Here is a 24399-nt window from a genome sequence, read left to right as displayed (position 1 = left end):
TATATATGTACAAGTACAAAACACAATTATTTATATTTAGGTGTATGGACGGGGATCAATTAGGGATGTTCAAGTGTATTGATTAGATATCGGCGCGGGATCAGTTAAGAATGGACGGGGGATCAATTAAGTATCAATTAAGTATGGACGGGGGAATCAACTGAGTGGGTCAGGTGGATTAATTAAGTATGGACAGTGTGTCAATTAACTATGGACTGGGGATCAATAAGTATTGACTGGGGAAATAATTAATTGTGGACTAGGGAATCAATCAATTAATTATGGTCTGGGAGTTAATTAAATAGGATAAGGGGTAAAGCAAATAAATAGGCATGGACGGTAGTTAATTAACTAAGGACTGGGGATCAATAAGTATCAATAATATCAATAAATATGGACGGGGGGTGATCAGGGGGAACAATTTAAATATGGACGGGGGTGATCAATTAAATATGGATGGGGGGTGATCAATTAAATATGGACTGGGGAATACAATACAATTACAATACAGATACAAATATAATACAGTAGAGCACACACTGGGTACAGTAGGGCCGCTTATCTCGGCCTCCTGCCCCTCACTCACCTCCTCTAGGGACGCTGCACGCTATCACAGCGCGCTCGTCCCTCTGGTCGCCTCTTACCAGTCCTCCTGGTCACCACCACTTGGCACCCTCCGCCGGCCGGCGCTGCACGCTGTCACAGCGCTCTCTAGCGCTCTCTATCGCTCGTCCCTCCGGTCGCCTCCGGTCACCTCGGTCACCTCCGACTGGCTCCCTCGCCGGAGGGCCGCGAGCCTAGTCGGACCATGCCACATGCCGCTCACCACAGCCCACGTGCACACTCCCCACGCGGTCCCACTTCCGGTCCCGCTGCTTCCTGCTACCGGTCACCGCTCTGCGCTGCTCAGAGACCTCTCCTCCACGGTCGCCGCAGTCCACATCTGCCAGCCGGCCGCCTTCTGCCTCTTCCCGTACCTGCTGCCCCGTGGCAGCATATAGTCATGGACTTTATAACGGATCTCCCTGTCTCTGCTGGTTGTACGGTCATTTGGGTGGTCGCTGACCGCTTCTCTAACATGGCTCACTTCATTCCCCTGCCGGGTCTTCCATCTGCATCTGAGTTGGCTAAGGACTTTATTCATCATATTTTCCGTCTCCATGGTCTTCCTCTCGACATCGTGTCCGATCGAGGGGTCCAGTTCACCTCTCGCTTCTGTAGAGCCACGTGTAAACTGCTGGGGGTCACCTTGGACTTCTCTTCAGCTTATCACCCACAGTCCAATGGTCAAGTAGAGCGGATCAACCAAATTTTAACCAGTTACCTCCGGCACTTTGTTAATGCCCACCATTCCGACTGGGTGGATCTTTTACCGTGGGCCGAATTCTCCTATAATAATCACGAGAGTGAATCCTCTTCCAAATCCCCGTTTTTTACAGTCTACGGTCAAAATCCCCAGATCCCGTTTCCCGTCTCCACCTCCGTGGACACCCCGGACGCGGAGTCTCTTGTTAGCAAATTCTCCTCCATTTGGGAGAGTACCAGATCCGCACTTCTTCAGTCCTCCGAGCGGATGAAGAAACAGGCTGACAAAAGACGTCTGGATCCACCCCAATTCCATCCTGGAGATAAAGTCTGGCTCTCGTCCAAATATGTCCGGCTCAAGATTCCTTCCTACAAGTTAGGGCCCCGGTTCATCTGCCCATTGGAAGTTATCAAGCAAATCAACCCGGTGGCCTATAAATTGAAACTCCCGGCCAACTTGCGGATCCCCAACTCCTTCCATGTATTTCTCCTCAAACCTGTGGAACTTAACTCTTTTTCCAAGTCTACAGGTACGCCTCCTGCTCCGGTCTCCGCTGAAGACGAGTTTGAGGTAGAGTGCATTCTGGCCATCAAGAGGGTAAGAGGAAAGACCTTTTTTCTAGTGGATTGGAAGGAGTTTGGTCCTGAGTAGAGAACATGGGAGCCCCGGGAGAACATCCATGCCCCGCTCATCCTTGATAAATTTCTCTCTAGCCTAAGAAAGGGGGGGCCTAAAGGGGGGGTACTGTAGCATCGGCGTCTCTGCCCCCTGCTAGGCAGAGATGCCGTTCCCCTCACCTCTCTGCTCCGTGTTCGGTGTCCTCCTCCCATGCTGCGGGCAGTGCGTGCTGCTTCCCAGATACTGTGCTTCGGGCGCTCGCGCTCCCTCTCTCTTAAAGGGGCCGCGCGCGCCGCCCTAAGGTGTCCCCGGCCAATTGCCGGAGGATCTCCCATATATAAGGCACCTTCTCCAAATTGGAGGTGCCCAAGCAAAGTTTGCACTGCGTCTTCCTGTGCTTCAGCCCTCAGGTCCCGCTGCTAGCCTGACTTCTCGTCCTGCCTGCCAGCCTGTTATCCGCCAGTTACCTACCTGTTACCTGCCTTGTCTGTCAGACCGCTTACCTGGGAGCATCCACCAGTTACCTGCCTGTCACCTGCCTTGTCTGTCAGCCCGCTCACCTGGGAGCATCCACCAGTTACCTGCCTGTCACCGGCCTCGTCTGTCAGACCGCTCACCTGGGAGCATCCACCAGTTACCTGCCTGTTACCTGCTGTCTCCGTCAGCCCGCTCACCTGGGAGCGCCCGCCAGTTACCTGTCAGGTATCCGACTCATCTGTCTGCCCGCTCTCCTTGGAGCACCTGCTTGCTTTCTGCCTGCCTGCCTGGAGATCCTGCCGTCACTTGCCGTGACCACCTACCTGTCTACTCAGAGACTGTCCCCGTCACTTGCCGTGACCACCTGCCTGTCTACCCAGAGACTGTCCCCGTCACTTGCCGTGACCACCTGCCTGTCTACCCAGAGACTGTCCCCATCACTTGCCATGACCACCTGCCTGCTTACCCAGAGACTGTCCCCGTCACTTGCTGTGGCTACCTGCTTGCCTTCCCTGGGAGTCACCCGCTTCCTTACAAGAACTTCCCCTTTGTATTGCAGCTCAGAAGTTCCACCTCCCGGCCCCGTTACACAGACGATGAGAAATAAGATTCTCTGGTCTGATGAGACGAAGATAGAACTTTTTGGTGATAATTCTAAGTGGTATGTGTGGAGAAAACCAGGCACAGATCATCACCTGCCCAATACAATCCCAACAGCGAAACATGGTGGTGGCAGCATCATGCTATGGGGGTGTTTTTCAGCTGCAGGGACAGGATGACTGGTTGAAATTGAAGGAAACATGAATGCGGCCAAGTATAGAGATACTGTATACTGGATGAAAACCTCTTCCAGAGTGCTCTGGACCTCAGATTTGGCTGAAGGTTCACCTTCCAGCAAGAAAATGACCCTAAGCACACAACTAAAATAACCAAGGAGTGGCTTCAGAACAACTCTGTGACCATTCTTGACTGGCCCAGCTAGAGCCCTAACCTAAACCCAATTGAGCATCTCTGGAGAGACCTGAAAATGGCTGTCCACCAACGTTCACAATCCAACCTGACAGAACTGGAGATGATCTGCAAGGAAGTATGGCAGAGGATCCCCAAATACAGGTGTGAAAAACTTGTTGCATCATTCCCAAGAAGACTCATGGCTGTACTAGCTCAAAAGGGTGCTTCTACTCAATACTGAGCAAAGGGTCTAAATACTTATGACCATGTGATATTTCAGTTTTTCTTTTTTAATAAATTTGCAAAAATTTCTACATTTCTGTTTTTTTTTCCAGTCAATATGTAGAGTGTACTTTAATAATAAAAAAATGAACTTTTTAGAATTTACCAAATGGCTGCAATGAAAGAAAGAGTGAAAAATTTAAAGGGATCTGAATACTTTCCATACCCACTGTATATATGTATGTATGGTGGTGTTTATACATGTGCTTATGTGTGTCATAGTATAATTGAATGTCCTGTATGTGTATATGTGTGTTTTTCACAATGCGCACATGTGAATGTAAGGGTTTGTTAGACATGAATAAATCAGCCAAAACTTATATTGGACACATTCACTCAAAATCTCCCAGGAACTGCTATATGCATTAAATTTATGTGAAGAAAATTCAATGTGCTCAGATTTCTGTGAAATAAAGCCACTTATTATGCTCTGTAGTCTTCTGACCACAAAAGCTTAATAAACAGTTAAGGATAAGAAGAGATAAGAGGTGAGGTGTACACCCACGATATCAAATAGAAAAATTACCAAAAAATTATCAAAAGAATTAAATAAAATAAAAATGTATATAAAACACAACGCGTTTCGGCTGTATCCAGCCTTTCTCAGATTTTTGAGATTGGTCTGTATACAGGGCTCATATATACTTATCTCAATATGGGGTAGGCGGAATTACTAATCAACATGAGAAATCATATGACACTTAATATAACACTTATCATCATCAATTTTAAAAGATTAAAAAAAGAATGTTCATATTTTCATTGCCTAAATAGAAGAAACTACATACATAAAAAGAATAAAAAAATTCATTTGACAGAAGTTGATCCAGTATAATGTCAAAGTTGATCAAGTATAATGAACCAAAAGAAATGTTTTCCATTTAATACCAGTGTTAAGCCACTTTAACACTTTCAGCATTTGGTCAGTATTTTATATCAGTATTCGTAAGCTAATACCAGGAGTGGGTGATAAATACAGAAGGGGTCACATGTTTCTATTCTACTTTTCCTCTGATTGTTCCGCTGCTGGTTTTGGCTTACAAATACTGACGTAAAATGCTGACCAAATACTGATCGCATGAACGTGGCCTTACATGGACTGACTATAACATGGTTTCTATGGAAGCTCAAAGGGATCAAAAAGCCAAAGAAAGCATTATTAATTTAAATGGGAGAAAGGAAGGTTCGTATAGTTTTGAAACTTAGTTGCCAATGTCAAAAGACAGGAATGTGTGAACTAGACCTGTCATAGTTATACTTATCGATCAGTATAGGTGAACAGAGAATCAACTGCATCAGGAAGGAAGGACACTGACAAGCCATCAATTAGGCTGGGTGGATATAAATTGAGTTAAAGTTATTTAAAAAGAGCCTATGCAGCCATTCTGGCATCGATTTTTAAAATAAGGACATTGGCCTCATTATGTCTAAGAGATCTATTTATTAATGTATGCAATTTGTAAGGTGAAATCTGGTGTTTTTTCTCCCAGTCGTCTGTTAATATTCATAATTACTCCATAGACTAAACTACTGACAGCAATTAAAGCCCTTTATTGTTATATCTCAGTAAAAATCATTGTGTATTTGGTCAACAGTTTAACCATTTACATAAGACAGGACAATGATGTTAATGTATATTATCTGTCATTAACTGAAGCTGTGATCTTATTTTAGGCTGTGTGCCCACTATGCATTTTTTAAGTGTTTCCGCAGTGGCAATTCCGCTGCAGTAACGCTTAAAAAACGCTTTGTAGAAGGTCTGCCATGTTCCCCAATGATAATCCGCATGTGCTGTGCACATGCTGTGGAAATTTCTGCTGCAAATTTTCTTTGCAGAAAAATATGCAGCACTACCAATTCTTTTGTGGAAGCACTGCGTTTTCGTCGACATTGACTTGCATTGGAACGCATGGAATCCGCATCACTGGATTTGTACATGCGGATTCCATGCATTTCAATGTGCGAATGGTACCCGGGTCTGGAGAAGAGGAGACTCTCCTCCCGACCTGGGTACCATAGTACTTGTAAAAAAAAGAATAAAATAAAAAATAAATATTATACTTACTTTCTGATGGCCCCCATGTCCTTGTCTCGGCTTGCCGGCAGCTCGCGGTAGATTAAAGGACCTGTGGTGACGTCATTTAGTCGTGTGACGGGTCACACGACCGCTGACGTTGGCAGGTCCTTTAGTCTACCGCGAGGTACCAGCGAGCCAAGACAAGGACACCGGGGGCCATCAGAAGGTAAGTATAACAATTATTTTTTACCATTCTTTCGGTCACACTATATAAATCCATGCCGGTTGCATGGATTTATACAGTGTGACCAGGTTGTCAAGCACTTTCCAAGTGATGATAAAATCGCTTGGAAAGCGCTTGACAACCCGCATGCAGAAATGCATGTGAAGAACGCTTCACTTCCGCTTCTCCCTGGCAGGAAAAAAGCATGTAAAATCAGCATGCGTTTTTTTCTGCCAGGGAGATGCAGAAACGCTCAGGAAAAATCCGGAGCATTTCGGCATCTTGGGCACATAGTTTTATTCTGTGCTTCATGATAGAAGATTCTTAGTATTTGATGTGTTTGAGAATTTTATCAAAATAAAAATTTTTGTGAATTTTATTAACGTCAATCCAGCAAAGTTGTTGGCAAGCCAGAGAACATTTTGCATTATTCATATAGGTGAGGAAGAGGTTAAAACACAATAAAAAAAATAAATCACACTCCCTTACCTGTTCCTAACATCTCAACTCCTCTCCAGCCCTCACCTGGCTTCTAGGGTCCTTACTCTGCTTCCAGCATTGGCTAGGCCTTGATGCACTTTCATAACATGCTGTTACCAGAAGCACGAAGAGTAGAGATGGGCTGATCGATTTGCTGGACTCTGGTCCATCAACCAAGTCAGAAGTCTATTTCAGCTGGATGGGAGGCTCTCAAATCTTTTACCATCTGGTGTCACTGAGCAGCTTTTGGTTATCTGTGTTGCGCAACATCATAATTGCAGTGTGACACACACATGACGTCATGCTAGGCCATAGTCTACTGACCTGGCTGATGGATCGGAATCCCATGCAATGATCTACCCAACTTTAGGAAAGAGGAAACCAGTGTGGGAGCGGAACTGCAGAAGCAGGAATAGGTAGATAAAAGTGGTTTATTGCTTTTAAATCCCTTTCCAACCCATTCATTTAAGGAGATCTCAGATCATAATAAATGGCTTATTTTTAAAGGCACTCAGGGCTCTTTCTATTTGAAAAAAGAGTTGCACATGGAATTTCAACCAAGTATTGGCGATTCTGCCGAATTAGTATTTTAGCAGATTTGCTCATATCTAATATGTGTTCTTTTCATCCAGGGAAATTAAAGTCTACTGTTAAATGTGGACTTTCATTGGTTACCACATACAACTAAAAGGGTTACTGTGCTTTCAAACAACTTTGAAGATTAAGGTGTCTTGAGTGTGTACAAGAGGAATAGCATTATTTCTGGTCATAATGTGACCTATATCCTGCATTCTCACCAGTTTTCTCCTCTGCATGCTCTAGTTGCAACTTGCACTCCAATGCTAGGTGAGGGAACAGACCAGATGCAGTGATCTCTCCAATAGACAGAATAGCACTGAGAGGGGAATTTTTCCACTTCATTAACTTTTTAGCTCACAGAGGCAACTTTCAAGAACATGGAGGAAATTATCAGCAGAGCTCTGCTGTGTTGATCTGCATCAGCCTCCGATGTGAAGTAAAATAGTTGTTACAGAGCTCTGCACAATGTTCTTCTGTCTAACTCTGTCTGTTCCCTTCATTGCTGCCCAATCCTCCGCCCTCTCTCCTCTTCATGGAGAATAATGAGCTGTGTCACATGACACCTGGGAGAATTGGAGGACCGGAGAAACTTTGAAGCAGGTTGTGACTCTTGTGGAAAGGACACTTCTGTGACTACTGAAAAATGGGGACACAGCTGTGAATTCGGGAATGGTGAATGGTCTGCTATGGCAAGTATAGGAAAGAAGCACTGCTGCGATTACTGAGGGTTAGGTAAGTTTTGACATCACTGATGGAAAAAAGTAAGGAGACTTTTGTTGCTAGTAAAAAAGGAGGCACTGCTGTGACTATCAAATAACATGAAGACAGTGCATTTATAAGACTTCATGGGAAATGGAGGCACTGTTAAACAGTGTGTTCAGTACTCTTCAAAACATAGGGAACAATGCAAACATTACTACTGGAGGGCAGTATAATGACTGCTCTTGTCGAACTGCTATGACTATTGAAGGTAAGAGAAGAAACTCTGTTGTCACTGTGAGATCAAAAAGGAGAGGACATGCACTGCTATGATTACTGGTAAGGGTATACAGCTGCATCATATTTTTACATTTTGTCACTTGAGTGGAGTAAATAATGGTTTATAGTAGTGTATAAATGACATGCATACATTGTTTATATTAATAGTCTTTATAGCTTGTAAATCATGAGTAGATTTTAATATTTTATTTATTTATTATATGATATATTTGTACACTAAAGATAAAACGTATGTTTTTAATTAATGAAATAAATTTTACCGTCATGAACCCATCCAGTAAACCTGAATCTGGTTTAGGAGGTGCTTGCAATCTCTCCATGGACCATTTTTCAATTATCGAGAGTACTTGGCTATTTTCTATGTTTAGTATTCGAAATCCAGTCATGTTAACACCGCTATACCGATATGGCTCAACATCCAATGCAAATAGGTCCTGAAAGCAAAGATAATTAATACATTGACCATCATAAATATATTCATTAAATAAAATATATGTCAATTAATGCATCAGATTCTAAAGATGCTCAGAACAAAAATTATATAGGCTAAAATAGTGGACTTTTAATGCTAATTTATATGCTGTGTCAATTGTATCTAATCTTGGAAACTGCTGAAGAGGAGGGCTGTATTGGTATCAGAGGCAACAGGTGAAATAACTAAATAATATGTCATAATTCATGCTATCCAGTTCTTTGAAATTGATGTCTTTGTAAAAGGATATACCATTAACATTAGATCAACTCTTGGCATCACATGTCAGACTTAAAGGTGCCCATGCACATGAGATAGACTTATATGAAATGTAATTGTGAGCAAACATAAATAATTTATAAAGGCATTGCCATTTTTCCCTTTTTAATTTTTTAGTGGCAACAACCATTTTTACAAAGTGGTTGTCATGTTTTAATTAGCTTAGTTAAGCAACTAAACACAAACTGCAGATTTAATACCAGTACATGCTGGAAAGATGACAGTTTGTCTTTAGTTGTCATGAGTAAATCTTTTTCAATCAAGACATGCAATATGACATCTAATCCAGCTGTCATTTTTGCAAAAATATAACTGTAAGGGAATCGAAAAATGACAAAATATCTGTGCCAAAAAGATAAAGTTATAAAAAATAGAAAATTATAATAAAATATGATTTCAGCTTTTATTTTTGTTTATTTACTGCTATTTTAAAGCAGGTCTATCACCAAATTTGACAAACTGATGAGACTGGTATATTTATTTTAAAAATCTATATCAGAATGACTTTATGGTCCTGATATTAAAATGAGGATTTTATGAGCAAGTCTAAAGCACCACTGTCCTCCACTGTCCTGACTGGTGGCTAATTAAGGCCAGTTTTTTTTCTTTATATTGTTAGATAGCTGATAGCTGCACAGTAGACAACATTAATAACCCACAGAAGTTATTAACCTGTGCCAATATTAAAGCAAGGTTCTACTCTCTGGGCAAAGGTCCATGGCATCTCTTTAAAAGGTTTGTAGCACCCACCCTTAGTGCAGCTAGTTTGAGCCTTAACTGTACTGAACTTCCCTTCTTCACTGTTCACATAAGTAAGTAAACAAGGGTTGTGAGAAATAAAGTTGAGCGGTTCAAATAAAATTCTAATTCAGCTGTTTGGGCAAATTTTACTGGGAAATTCGATTCAGAGAAGTTATTCTCCACAGATTTAATATCCATTATGCTTTAGGGTTCTCTCCAGACCCCAATGCATAAAAAACATAAGATTTAAAATATAAAATCCGATGTCTGCTTTAGGCCAGTGCATCCGGCAGTGAGAAGATCTCATTAACTATGGATGTGCAGATTCCTCCAGGATCTGTGCCTATAAGTCACAGCCCAGTGTTCACTCTACAGCTTGACTTCCAAAAGCGACTAGGCCGCAGAGTATGTTCAGTGAATTCTAGAGTTTGCTCACGGCTGGAAGCCTCAGTCTACAGAGAGCACCAAGCAAGAAATACAACAAATTGGTGGCATGGAGGACAAGACAGTGGGCAGAGAGCAGTGGTGACGGATGGACAGGTAAGCTGTCGGAAAATGGTTAAAAAGAAAAATACAACATAACACTCAGCTCTTCTTTCTGGCTGTTCCCGCTGTTCTCTGCCTGCTGTCAGGTACTCCATGAATTTGTTGTGTTGCATATCTTGCCCTATGTTCACCCTAAACCGGGGCATCCAGCCATGAGTAGGACCCGGAGATCACTGCACATGCTCTTTGACTGTCATGACCCAGTGACCCAGTGTTCACGCTAGGCCTGTATTTGTGTCCACAAGTAGTCCCTGAGCATGCAAAGTTCCGGGACCTGCTCACAGCCGGAAACCTTGGCCTAGAGTGAACATTAGGCCAGGTATGCACCGTTAGAAATGATCCAATGAATAAGCCTCTCTTCTATTCTATTGTGATAAAGATTAAAAAACTACTGGTTGCTCCAATTCGAGAAAAAAGAACATTATTTTTGCTTCGAAGCTCATCTTTTGTGTTGATTCCTGCTATAAATTTTATAGCAATCATAGAGAAAATATAGAAGTTTATAAATGCAAATCAAAAATTAATGTGTCAACATTTCTATTTTTCAGTAAATTTGCGTGTTTGTGAAAACTTGCCTAAGGCTGGAAAATGACTACATATAACCTTGATAGTGAATAATCATATGAGAAAGGACTTAAATAACATTTCACCTCCTGGAAAATAATTCCAAGCAATTCAACTGTTTTTCATTATCATACAGCTTTGATGTGTGCATTCGGAAAAGCATAAACTTAATGAATTCATGAACATGGTTTTAGTCAGATGTACTTTCAAATAAAATATTTATTGGTTTGTTGCAGTTTGCCGAAAATTGTTAATAATTTAGAATGGATTTATTTCATCTATAGGGTCAGGTGGACAGGTATAGTTCAAATATTTTTCTGGGATTTAATAAATACCTTTCTATTACCATCATCTGAATTAATTCTCATTGTTACAGCAAATACATTCCTATAACTGACTGTATAATGAGAACACATATTAAAGGGCACATCCAGGGAAACGAAAAGGTAAAGTTAAACTCCAGGCAAATTTTCATACTTTATATAATAATGAACCTATTAGGAATATATAACAAAGCAGAACTTAACAGCTATAGTCTAAAACGTCACCATGCAGACTCCCTGCTCTACCAGTCACTGGCATGCACTCTGTACATATCAATGTGACAATTCTGACAACTCTCAGTTCCATTGTAAAAGGAGTCTGTCAGTGGATTTCTCCCTACTAAACTAATACCAGCACTAGGTAATACATTTGTGGTCATGTGAAAAGATATATGCCTTGATGCAGATCAACTTACCATTGCAAAGAAAATTAAATTTCATTCTTTATACAAATTTACTTGCAAGCGATTTGGATTTTTTTAATTTGCAGTTCTTAATGCATCCCACTTGCATTGATTGGTGTTGCCACTGCCAGAGGGTATCAATTGGATCTCAAATCTCGCAGTTGCGCTGTTTGTTTCACTAGCACTAAAAGTGATGATCTATCCCAGCTGTGGGCATTGGCCTTAGTGACTTATAGCACATGTGCCACATACCTATGTCATACGCCTGGCTGAACATTGAAGGTAAAAACTGGATTTGAGTGGCTTAGATCAGGCAAAGAGAGTTATGCATATGTGCTATTCCTCAAGTGAATGAATAAATCTAGATGTGAGGAACAGAACGCACAATAGGGTGATACCCTATAGAGAGAGAGTGGGTAAGTGCTTGGTTATGGTCCCTTGGTGGAGTTGTGATAGGCACTACTCCTATGTAGGCATGAAGAAAATAGCTGCTTCTGCATTGTGGTTGGTGGATAAATCTTTCATGAATTATTGTATCCAATTATTGTATTGATTCTTCAACAAATATGATATGTTTTTCTATTCACAACACGTTTCAATGTTGGAATGGAATTGACATGGGTTGTGGATAACAAACCTTATTATCATAATTATTGAAGAATCAACTTACTCCAGTGGCGCAACCCACCTTGCTTGTTTCATCCAACTTGAACCAATTCTTCAAGTGAATGGCAGTCATGAGATTATAGAGCCTGACAGAATCCCATCAAAAACAGCATCAATCAACACAAGAAGGAAGGCATTGTGTATTGATGAAAGCAAAAGAACTTAACCCATTTAAGACCACCCACAAAGCACTTGGGACATCATTTGCATGAGGAAAAAGTCAGTCTTATTCTTATTCAAAATGTCTTTAATTGTACTACCTAGCATTGGCATTACAGTTAAACATCTGCCAACAGACTAATTTTTAACCCTTCCCACTGAAGCCAATTTTTAGTACAGCTTTTCCCTTTTCAATTGGGTAAGACTGATATACAATACCAGGTTCGGTTACTCCTAAGGCTATGTGGCCATGTAACAGATCTGATGCAGAGCGTTTTTGCCTTTCTCTGGCCGAAAAAAATGCATGCAAATTTACATGCGTTTTTTATGCCAGAGAGAAGTGTTTTTTCAGTATTTTTACATGCGTTTTTTCAAGCACTTTTCCAAGCGATTTTGAGCATCACTTGGAAAAGTGCTTGACAAGTTGGTCACACAATATAAATCCATGCAAGCAGCATGGATTTATATTGTGTGACCAACTTAGATGCTTTAAATGCTGCATCTATAGTAAAAAAAAAAGAATTAAAAAGTTAAAAATAAAAAAAATCTGTATATTCACCTCTCCGGTCTGCTCCCGGCCGCGTCCTCTCTCCTCAGCATCCCGGGGTGTACTGGCAGGACCTGCGGTGATGTCATTTAGTCAGCTGATGGTCACGCGACCATCACCTGACTGCTGATGTCAGCGGTCGCGTGACCATCGGCTGACTAAATGGCGCCACTGCAGGTCCTGCCAGAACACCGCAGGACACCGAAGAGAGAGGACGCCGCCGGGAGCAGGCCAGAGAGGTGAGTATACAGGTTTTTTTTATTTTTAACTTTTCATTTCTTTTTTTCACCACATGGTAGCCGGGATGAAGAGGATTTGTAGTCTCCTCTTCATCCTGGGTACCACACGCACCACGATTACGCTGCAAATTCGCGGCAATTTAATTTAATTGAAATGCAGCAAATCCACATATACCTGCGGGTTTGCTGTGTTTCAGTGTTCCTCAATGGCAGCGAATTTGCAGCATAATCGCAGTAGAAATGGTCATGCTGCGTTTGGCAACACAATGCAAATTTGGCACGCTAATTAGCGCATCATGTGCACAGCACATCCAAATTCACATTGCTTTGCATGGCAGACGGTTTTACAAGCGTTTTCGCGGCGTTTTCGCGGCCGAAAAAACGTCGCAAAAGCACTACAAAAACGCTACGCGGGCACATGGCCTAAAAGTACAGAGCTGTGTTTATTAAGCAGTGAAGAGGACTGGATATTTGCTGGAGTGCTGCAACCCTCTAAGATGCTGATTGGTGAGAAGTGTGTTTAGTTAGATTGAGTTCAAGTCACCTCAATTTCTGTTTTGAAAATAGTGAATCATACTAAAATTGCAGATATTTCTTACCTGGGAAAAAGTTCAAGATGCTTTTTAACCTTTGAATCACAGTAATGCACAACACTGGGTAACCTAGCCTAATTAACCTAATTTATATATTTATTTATAAATGTTTTATAACAATGAACAATACAGTTTATACACATGTGCTATTATGAGCCCCAAGTTATCTTGTATGTGCATAAGAATACTGGCATATATGACGGAGATGGAATACAATTTCCAAAAAACATAAATATATTTTAGAAAATAACTTACCAGAGTTGTAAAAATATAATGATAATATTCTGTCATCATTCCCATTGCCAATGCCTGAAAAACAAGGAATAAAGTTGCTTTCACAATGAACTCAGTGTAACCATAGGTGATTATTTCTCAAAGTAAAAACTGTCAAAAAGTACAAAAAGTTAATGTAACTTAGGCTGATTATATATACATAACTTTTTAGTCTGGCTTGAAAACAGATTGCAACTGGATCTATTTTTTTAACATTGAAGTCTTTGGAATCATTCATTTGAAATGGATCTGATTTTCCAATTTTTTGCTTACTGGATCCATTTGAAAAGGGTGATTATTGAACATGCGAACATAGCCTTGTATTACTCCATGATTCCACTCAAATTCTCCCAAATATTAAGAATATTGTTCTCAATGTGTTGATATCTTACTTTTAGATTATGAATATGTGTAACATAGGCTTATACCTTAAATAAGAAAATGTTATCTTTATATATAATGATTAAAACAAACACATCTATTTTTGAAAACATTTTCATGTTGAAACTCTTGCACATTACTCTATCTATCTATCTATCTATCTATCTATCTATCTATCTATCTAGATATGTGTATATATATATATAGAGAGAGATCAGTATATTTATACATACTCTTTATATAAATATTATTGTTCTGCTTATTATAAGATAATAAGACAAGCTGATACAAAATCTTAGCAATGCATTTAACGATTTAAAAAAAAAAAATAGCTCTGCTACTGACAACTTCTTTTAGCTGACAATAAAATTAAATGAAAGGTTGCTCACTGCTAGCCTGCTGCAATATTAATAACTTTATAAATAATGCATACTGGAAAGCTTTAAGCAATACATTTTCACAATAGCCTTAGCATTTTTTGTAAGTAAATAGTTTTAGATATTTACAACATTCTTGGGGATTTTAAGTACTGCAAAAATGTAAATATGACTTCAGTGTGTACAGTATTTTAAAATACATTTTTTTCACCTTATCTTTGAAAATTACAACAAATCAACAAGTAAACGAAAAATACGCAATAGAAATTGTGCACTAAACATATATGATACAGTAAGAATGTATTTATCAATGTTATGTCACTTTTTACCATGTCAACTTTTGATATCAATAGCAACGTACATCTGTTTAACTTTACTTTTTGGGTTTCTTTAACTGTACAAATAGCATGGAAGCTGGATATGAACTATTCATTTAAAATTTTAAATCAGCAGCTTCAATTCATGTTGAATTCAGAAAATTCAATTCATGTTGAATCGATTTGCTAGAAATCAAAAGTACTGCAAAAGCTCCAATTGCTCTGAAAAAGACGTGTATGATCCTCTGAGACTTTATCCAGATTCTTTCAAGCTCTTTATCAGAAACACAACCTTAGTCATTTCAAAGTGACCTCACCCCATATGGCTGTGGATAAATGGATGGTAAATGGTGGCAACCAACAGCCTGAATAATAACACTCCGCACCATCAGACTGTTTATGCTCTTTAAAATAAAAAAAAATGTTCCAAAAATGATACCTTTTTGGAGGAAGATGCTTGCCATGCCAGTATTTATAAACATGGGATTTATATGGAAAACTACATATATTATAAAAGGAATCTGTTAGCAGGTTTTTTCTATTTAGTCTTTGTAAACACGCAGTGACAGTTAAATGCCAAAAGCTGTCTGTGAAAGCTGAGCAGAATGAGAAGGGGTTCAGGGACCCATGCAGTTGGTCCCAGCACCCATATTGCTGCGATCTCAGCATAATCGCCCAGGAGATGCTGTACTATCAGCACCTCCTGCTCAATCAGTGCTGGAGCTCAGCGCTGCTGGTTGCTGAGCTCCTGAACTAACAATCAGGAGCAGTGTCAGCACAGCCCCTGTTTGTTAACCCCCCGAATGCTGCGATCGAGAGCGATCGCAACGTTCAGGAGGCAGCCATCAGATCGGCACTCCCTCTGCCTTCAGATCGGCGACCCCGCGATGTAATCAGGGGGCCTGATCGTTACCATGGTGACCGGGGTTGTCATGACGACCCCCAGGTCACCAAGCTGCGGAAATCTGCTGAGACAATGCTCACAGCATGGTCTCAGGAGCTTTCACTATAGGTATAATGTACTGCAATGCAGTTGCATTGCAGTACATTATACCTGTGATCAAAGAGAAAAAAGTCCTATAAAGGGACTAAGTCAAAAAGTTTAAAAAAATTGTAAAAAAAATTACAAAATAGTAATAATAATAAAAATATTCACTAATAAAAACACATTTTTGTGTAAAAAAAAAAAAAAAAAGTACATATATTTGGAGTCACCGCGTACAGAACGACCTGACCTATAAAAGTGTCACACTAGTTAACCCCTTCAGTGAGTGCCGTAAACCCCCCCAAAAAAACGAGGTGAACAATGCTTTATCATCATATCACTGGAAAAAAGTGGAATAAAACACAATCAAAAAAAATATATAAATAAAATTGGTACCACTGAAAACGTCATCTTGTCCCTCAAAAACAAGCCGCCATACAGTCCAATCAGCGGAAAAATAAAAAAGTTCTAGCTCTCAGAAGAAAGCGATGCAAAAAAAATTTTTTTCTATAAAAGTTTTTATTGTGTAAAAGCGCCAAAACAGAAAAAAAGCTATAAATGTGGTACCACTGTAATCGCACCAACCCGAAGAATAAACCTACCTTATCAATTTTACCACATGCAGAACAGCATAAAAAAAACAAAGCAATTTCTGAATTGCCGGTTTTTGTTCATTCTCCCTCCCTGAAAATTGAAATTGTTATAGAAAGCAATTAAAAAATGTTATGTGTCCGAAAATGGTACAAATAAAAATGTCAACTTGTCCCACAAAAAACAAAGATTCTCTATAATGAGGTAGATGGAGGCAATGTGGATGCCGTCTGGCCTATGATCCAGCAGTGTCCATCTTTTTATGCGTGCATGAAAGTGCGGTCAGTCACAGATTTGTGCACCTTTGAAAAGAACGACAACACTGAAGAGAGGTCAGACGGAGCCCAGAGTAACTCTGCTGCCTCATTATAGTGAATGGATCCCCTGGGGGGGTGTCACCTGAATCACATCACTCAGAAATGGAAACCCCAAAGCAATTGCTCAGTCTAGAGCGCCGGATAAATGTGATCCCAAATGTTATGTATAATGTTCTCAATAAAAGCTTCAAATCAATCCATAAAAAAAAAACACTCAGGTCCATCATCTGTCAATGGAAATATAGGGGGCTTCCACGTTACTGGTAGCACAAAGGCTCTGGAAAAGTGAAATGGCTCCTCGCCCCCCAAAAAAATTCAACAAATTTTTTGCTCCGAAATTCTATTGCCCCCCCTCAATTCTGAGCCCCACAGTGTGCCTAAACCACATTTAGCATCCACATGTTTGGCAGTGGTATAATTTCCAAAATGGGGTCACTTGAGGGGGGATTCTGCTTTTCTAGCACTTAGGGGCTCTGTATATGGAGTTCGCAAACTATTCTAGGAAAATCTGAGTTCCAGGAGGCAAATAGCACTCTGTCCCTCCCGAGTTTCACCGTGTGGCTAAGCAGTACTGTACAGCCACATATGAGGTTATTGCCACATTCAGCAAAAATTGTGGGACAAATTTTGGTGCCATTTTTATCCATTATTCCCATTTGAAAATGTAAAATCTGGGGCTAAAACAAAATTTTTGCGGTAAAAATGTAATTATTTTTTCTTCACTGCCCAATGGTATAAAATTCTGTGACACACCTGTGGTGTCAATTTGATCACTGCACCCCAAGATGAGTTTATTGAGAGGTGTAGTTTGTAAAATGGGGTCACTTACAGGGAATTATGCTATTAGGGCACCTCAGGGGATCTCCTAGTGGGTCATGCCACCCTCAAACCATAACAGTGAAATCTGCACTATAATATAGTGCTCTTTCCATTCTGACCTTTGCATTATGCCTCAAAAGTAGTTCCCAATTACATGTAGGGTATTGGCATACTCATAAGAAATTGCACACCAAAATGAGAGGCCAAATTTCTCCTGCTACCCTTGTGAAAATAAAAAATTTGGGGCTAAAAGAAAATTTTTGAGGAAAATTTTTATTTTTTATTTTCATGACTCTACGTTATAAACTTCTGTGAAGCACCTGGGGGTTCAAAGTGCTCACCACACATCTAGATAAGTTCCTTGAAGGGTATAGTCTCCAAAATGGGGTCATTTATGGGGAATTGCAGCTGTTTAGGCACATCAGGGGCTCTACAAATGCGACATGGCGTCCGCGCTCAACTCCAGCCAATTTTGCTTTCAAAAAGTCAAATGGTGCTCCGTCCATTCCGAGCCCTGTCGTGCACCCAACAGAGTTTTACCCCCACATATGGGGTATCAGCGTACTCGTAATAAATTGCACAACAAATTTTTTAGTTAATTTTTTCCTGTTATCATTGTGAAAATAAAAAATGGGTCTAAAACTTCATTTTTGTGGAAAAAATTTGAATTTTTATTTTCACTGCTGAATGTTATAAACTGCTGTGAAGCACCTGGGGGTTCAAAGTGCGCACCACACATGTAGATAAGCTCATTGAGGGGTCTAGTTTCCAAAATGGGGTCACTTGGGGTCTCTACTGTTTAGGCACATCAGGGGCTCTCTAAATGCGACGTGGCGTCCGCTCTCAATTCCAGCCAATTGCGTTCAAAAAGTCAATTGGTGCTCCTTCCCTTCCAAACCCTGCCGTGCGCTCAAACAGTGGTTTTCCCCCATATATGGGGTATCAGTGAAGTCAGGAAAAATTGCGCAACAACTTTTGGGGTCCATTTTCTCCTCTTACTCTTGTAAAAATAAAAGGTTGTGGCTAAAATTTAATTTTTGTTTAAAAAATGTGTTTTTTTTTTTATTTTCACGGCTCTACGTTATAAATAGTGATGAGCGAGCAAGCTCACTGCTCAAGATGCTCGGTGCTCACTGAGTATTTCCGGGGTTGCTCGGTGGGAGCTCGGGTTCCCACCATGCATGTTTGGCGCTCTTTAGAGCACCAATGAACATGCAGGGATTGTCTGCCACACAATGTAATGCCGCAGCCATGTTGGTTGTGCATTTCAGTGATTGGCTGGCCGCACAGTGTCATCAGGTCTATATCAGACCTGGTGCCGCCATGCTCATCACAGTCTACTCCAGAATCAGGCAGTGTAGGGAGAGGTCCTGCTGAGCTAGGGAGAGATTTGCTTGTTTCTTAGGTAGTGTAGGTATACCACAACATATTCTACACATATGAATCTCAACTAACAGTCCTTCTGAGGACTAATCAAGCTGCATAGATATCAGTGCTAGGCAGGCAGGCAGTGTATGTGTCAGACTGCAGTGCATATAGCAAGAGGGTCCATTCCAGTTCTGTCTACTGGTGCTTTTACAGATATTTCTAGAAATAGCCCCAGCTATCAAGGGCCAGGAATAATTTTTTTTGCATTTTAATCCTGATTAATGGCTTAAAAAGCAATCCAGAGAACACAGTTTTTCTGTTCCATTTGCTTGTTGGCACTGCAGAATACAGCCAGATCCTTTCCATATTACAGCGCTAAAAATACGTACATCTACACTGCTCAAAAAAATAAAGGGAACACTCAAATAACACATCCTAGATCTGAATGAATGAAATATTTTCATTGAATTCTTTGTTCTGTACAAAGTTGAATGTGCTGACAACAAAATCACACAAAAATCATCAATGGAAATCAAATTTATTAACCAATGGAGGCCTGGATTTGGAGTCACCCCCAAAATTAAAGTGGAAAAACACACTACAGGCTGATCCAACTTTGATGTAATGTCCTTAAAACAAGTCAAAATGAGGCTCAGTATTGTATGTGGCCTCCACATGCCTGTATGACCTCCCTACAACACCTGGGCATGCTCCTGATGAGGTTGCGGATGGTCTCCTGTGGGATCTCCTAACAGACCTGGACTAAAGCATCCTCCAACTCCTGGACAGTCTGTTGTGCAACGTGACGTTGGTGGATGGAGCTAGACATGATGTTCCAGATGTGCTCAATCGGATTCAGGTCTGGGGAATGGGTGGGCTAGTCCATAGCTTCAATGCCTTCATCTTACAGGAACTGCTGACACACTCCAGCCACATGAGGTCTGTCATTATCCTGCATTAGGAGGAACTCAGGGCCAACCGCACCAGCATATGGTCTCACAAGGGGTCTGAGGATCTCATCTCGATACATAATGGCAGTCAGGCTACCTCTGGCGAGCACATGGAGGGCTATGTGGCCCTCCAAAGAAATGCCACTCCACACCATTACTGACCCACTGCCAAACCGGTCAAGCTGAAGGATGAAGGCAGCTGATCGCTCTCCATGGCGTCTCCAGACTCTGTCATGTCTGTCACATGTGCTCAGTCTGAACCTGCTTTCATCTGTGAAGAGCACAGAGTGCCAGTGGCAAATTTGCCAATCCTGGTGTTCTGTGGCAAATGCCAAGCGTCCTGCACGGTATTGGGCTGTGAGAAAAACCCCCATCTGTGGACATCGGGCCCTCATACCACCCTCATGGAGTCGGTTTCTAACCGTTTGTGCAGACATATGCACATTTGTGGCCTGCTGGAGGTCATTTTGCAGGGCACTGGTAGTGCTCCTCCTGTTCCTCCTTGCACAAAGGCCGAGGTAGCAGTCCTACTGCTGCGTTGTTGTCCTCCTACGGCCGCCTCCATGTCTCCTGGTGAACTGGCCTGTCTCCTGGTAGCGCCTCCAGCCTCTGGACTCTACACTGACAGACACAGCAAACCTTCTTGCCACAGCTCGCATTGATGTGCCATCCTGGATGAGCTGCACTACCTGAGCAACTTCTGTGGGTTGTAGAGTCGGTCTCATGCTAGCATGAGTGTGAAAGCACAACCAACATTCAAAAGTGACCAAAACATCAGCCAGACTGCATTGGTACTGAGATGTGGTCTGTGGTCCCCACCTGCAGAACCCCTCCTTTATTGAGGGTGTCTTGATAATTGCCAATAATTTCCATCTATTCTCTATTCCATTTGCACAACAGCATGTGATATTGATTGTCAATCAGTGTTGCTTCCTAAGTAGACAGTTTGATTTCACAGAAGTTTGATATACTTGGAGTTATATTCTGTTGTTTAAGTGTTCCCTTTATTTTTTTGAGCAGTGTATTTAAAACTGTGGTTGCGGGGCAAGATGAGATCGCATGTAGCGATGTCCAAATATTTGATCAGCCATGGTCACACGAAGGCGATGGTGGGAAAGTGTCCCAAGAGGTGGACGATGATGAGACACAATTGCCAGAAAGTCAGGAGGAGGACCAGGGTGCGGAAGAGGAAGACAAGGTGGTGGATGATATAGTAACTGACCCATCCTGGCAGGGGGACATACAGAGCAAGGACAGAAGCACACAGGGGGAGGGAGGCGTAGCACCACAACAGGCAGGAAGAAGCAGTGTGGTGGCTGCAGACAGAAGGTGGGCAACCGTTCCCCGTAACATCAATACGACGGAAGTTGCAAGTACAACTGTTTGGTCTTCCCGAGTCTGGTTGTTTTTTTAAAGACTCTGCCCCAAAAAGTCTATTTGCACCACCGGACAGGCCAGCATCAGCAAGGGTAGCAAAACTACCAGCCTGACCACCACCAGCATGATCAGGCACATGACAGCAAAGCATCCGACTAAGTGGGCTGAACCCCAGGGTCCAGGAACAATGTCTGCAGGTGGCATTACTGCTTCTTCCGCTGTTGTGTGTGCAAGCCAATCCTCTGTCCATAGCACATGCGAAGATGCCTCCTGCCCTGCACCTGTCATTGCACACTCTCAAGTAGCACCATCAGCAAGCATGTCCACATCCTTGTCCCAGCCCAGCGTTCAGTTGTCCATACCCTAGTCCTTGGAACGTAAGCACAAATATGCAGCCAATGCCCAACCAGGCCTCACTACTAAATTCACACATTTCGCGACTGCTTGTGCTCGAAATATTGCCTTTTAGGCTCATGGAGATGTCAGTTTTCTGCAACCTGAAGGCGGCGGCCGTCCCTTGCTACTCAGTCGCCAGCCGCCATTTTTTCTCCCAGTGTGCCGTCCCCACATTACTCGAGCACGTGTCCCACAATATTAGCCGTGCCCTCAACAACGCAGTTACTGGGAAAGTACACTTATCCACGGACACGTTGACAAGTGCCTGTGGGCAGGGATGGTACATCTCGCTAATGGCACACTGGGCTAACATAGTGGAAACCGGGACCCAGTCGGACCTTGGGACGGAAAACGTCCTCCCGATGCTGAGGATTGTGGGCCCTGGGTCAAACAGGGTTGCCTCCACATTCTACAACTCCTGCACCTCCTCCTCCTCTTCAGCATCCATCACCTAAATGACCACATCAGTCGCAAGCTGGAAGCACTGCAGCACTGCTTCGGCCAAGCGGCAACAGGCTGTGCTGAAGCTTATATGTTTAGGTGACAAGCCACACAATGCTGAAGGGTTGTGGACAGCTCTGAAAGAGCAGGCAGATCTGCGGCTCACACCACTGAACCTACAGCCAAGCATGGTCGTGTGTGACAATGGCCGGAACCTGGTGGTGATCTCTGAGGCAAGCTCACACACATACCATGCCTGGCCCATGTGCTTGATACTTTGTATCTTTTATTCCTGAGACGGACAGGTCTACTAAAATGGGGCAGTACCAGAAGGCCCTTATTGCGGAATTATTAAAAAAATTCCCATCTGAAATCACTGACTGCAGAGGTCACAGTTCGTTGGACAACCAAGGAGTACAGGCGAGCGAGACACGACTCCAATCCAGCAGAGGCAGGGGAACACTGTCATGGCTGACTCTTATAAAAATGAACAAGGGCTGGATTGGGCCAGAATTCTCAACACCGAATGATAGCAGCGTAACTCCTCATCCTCCATCACCATATCATTCACCACCGGATCTACCATATCACCTCCTGTCTTGCAAGGGGCATTGGAGTTCCTCCAAATTTTAGGCAGCTTTTGCATTCACTGCATAGGCAAACACTATGGGAGACTCACTTCCTAATAATGGGAACATTGTTTGCAGGAGGCTCTCCGACCTCTACGTCTCTTCCAAGAGCTTTGGAGTGCCTCCAAACTTTTGCCAGCTTTTGCTTTCACTGTATAGGCAAACACTATGGGAGACCCACTTCCTAATAATGGGAACATTGTTTTTAGGAGGCTCTCCGACCTCTACGTCTCTTCCAAGAGCTTTGGAGTGCCTCCAAATTTTTGCCAGCTTTTGCTTTCACTGCATAGGAAAACACTATGGGAGACCCACTTCCTAATAATGGGTACATTGTTTGAAGGAGGCTCTCCGACCTCTACATCTCTTGCAAGGGGCATTGGAGTGCCTCTAAGTTTTTGCCAGCCCTTGCAGTCACTGCATACGCAATAACAGTATAGGATACCCACTCATTATTAATGGGGAGAACAAAGCATAGCCGGCTGATGGCTCTCTAGCAATAGCGAGGGCCGACTGCTGGCCATTTAAAAATAGTAAGGGCCGCCTGATGGCCCTATAAAAATAGGCTTTGTGACTTTCAGAGTCCCTCCATCATAAATGAAACCTGATGTGTCAGATGATGTGTCACACACCACATGGGCAGATAAGGTTGTAAAATGTTAAAATGACATTTACCACTGAATGCACTTGTCTTGGTTGAAAGCAATGCAAAAGTGCAAAAATGCATCAAATACGCTACGTGTGAACATAGCCCAAGGTGTGGAGGTGCATTTTTGTATATTTATTTTGCCTTGTATACAAGTCATTACCCTGGAAACGATGCTCCTTAACATATTTCCCAGGAAAATCCATTTTGGTTTAGTTTTTGTATGTTTTATTATGAGTCCTTAAAAGTGGCATAATACCTCTGACAATGTTGTTGACAGCAGTGACCTGAGAGTCAGAAATGCTTACACAGGTCTTCCCCATGCTGTTCCCATGTCATTTGAGCACTGTTCTCATCGATTTGAGCAATTTTTAGGTCCTCTGCAGACCGTCGGGGGGAGCCGCCTGAATAATGCTCAAGTTTCCCATAGACTTACATTGGGCTCGTTGCTCGAGTCGAGCACCCGAGCATTCTAATTTGCTCGACCCGAGCATAGAGTACCCGAGCATTTTAGTGCTCGCCGATCACTAGTTATAAACTTCTGTGAAGCACCTTGGGGTTCAAGGTGCTCACCACACATCTAGATAAGTTTATTGAGGAGTCTAGTTTCCAAAATAGGGTCACTTGTTGGGGGTTTCCACTGTTTAGGCACATCAGGGGCTCTTCAAATGTGACACGGCATCCTCTAATTATTCCAGCAAATTTTGAATTAAAAAAGTCAAATGGTGCTTCATCCCTTCTGAGCCCTGCCAAACAGTGGTTTTCCGCCACATTTTGGGTATCGGCATGCTCTGGAGAAATTGCACAATACATTTTGGGGTCCATTTTTATCTATTACCCTTGTGAAAATAAAAAAAAAATTGGGTCTAAATTAAATTTTTTGTGAAAAAAAGTGAAATGTTAATTTTTTTCTTCCTCATTGCTTCAGGTCCTGTGAAGCACCTGAAGGGTTAATAAACTTCTTGAAAGTGGTTTTGAGCTTCTTGAGGGGTGAAGTTTTTAGAATGGTGTCACTTTTGAGTATTTTCTGTCATAAAGGCCCCTCAAAGCCACTTCAAATGTGATGTGGT

The 24399-nt window shown here is 42.0% G+C and overlaps 1 protein-coding gene across 4 annotated transcripts in view; it reads right to left on the bottom strand.

Moving 5' to 3' along the window:
- Positions 1-24399, bottom strand: part of GRIK2 (glutamate ionotropic receptor kainate type subunit 2) — a 1245293-nt gene that overhangs the window by 613671 nt on the left and 607223 nt on the right. For all 4 annotated transcript variants that reach the window (XM_073675766.1, XM_073675764.1, XM_073675765.1 and 1 more), the window contains exons 5-6: positions 13721-13774; positions 8193-8366 (exon numbers count right to left, since the gene is read on the bottom strand). In XM_073675766.1, coding sequence (XP_073531867.1) covers positions 8193-8366; positions 13721-13774 — 228 coding nt within the window. The remainder of the gene's footprint in view (positions 1-8192; positions 8367-13720; positions 13775-24399) is intronic.

Source organism: Phyllobates terribilis, unplaced genomic scaffold (genome assembly GCF_046119375.1).
Source record: "Phyllobates terribilis strain yellow unplaced genomic scaffold, ASM4611937v1 Scaffold_3__8_contigs__length_932513732, whole genome shotgun sequence".
Lineage (NCBI taxonomy): Eukaryota > Metazoa > Chordata > Amphibia > Anura > Dendrobatidae > Phyllobates > Phyllobates terribilis.
The sequence above is the reverse complement of the archived record's forward strand: the minus strand, read 5'-3'. Positions and strand labels throughout refer to the sequence as shown.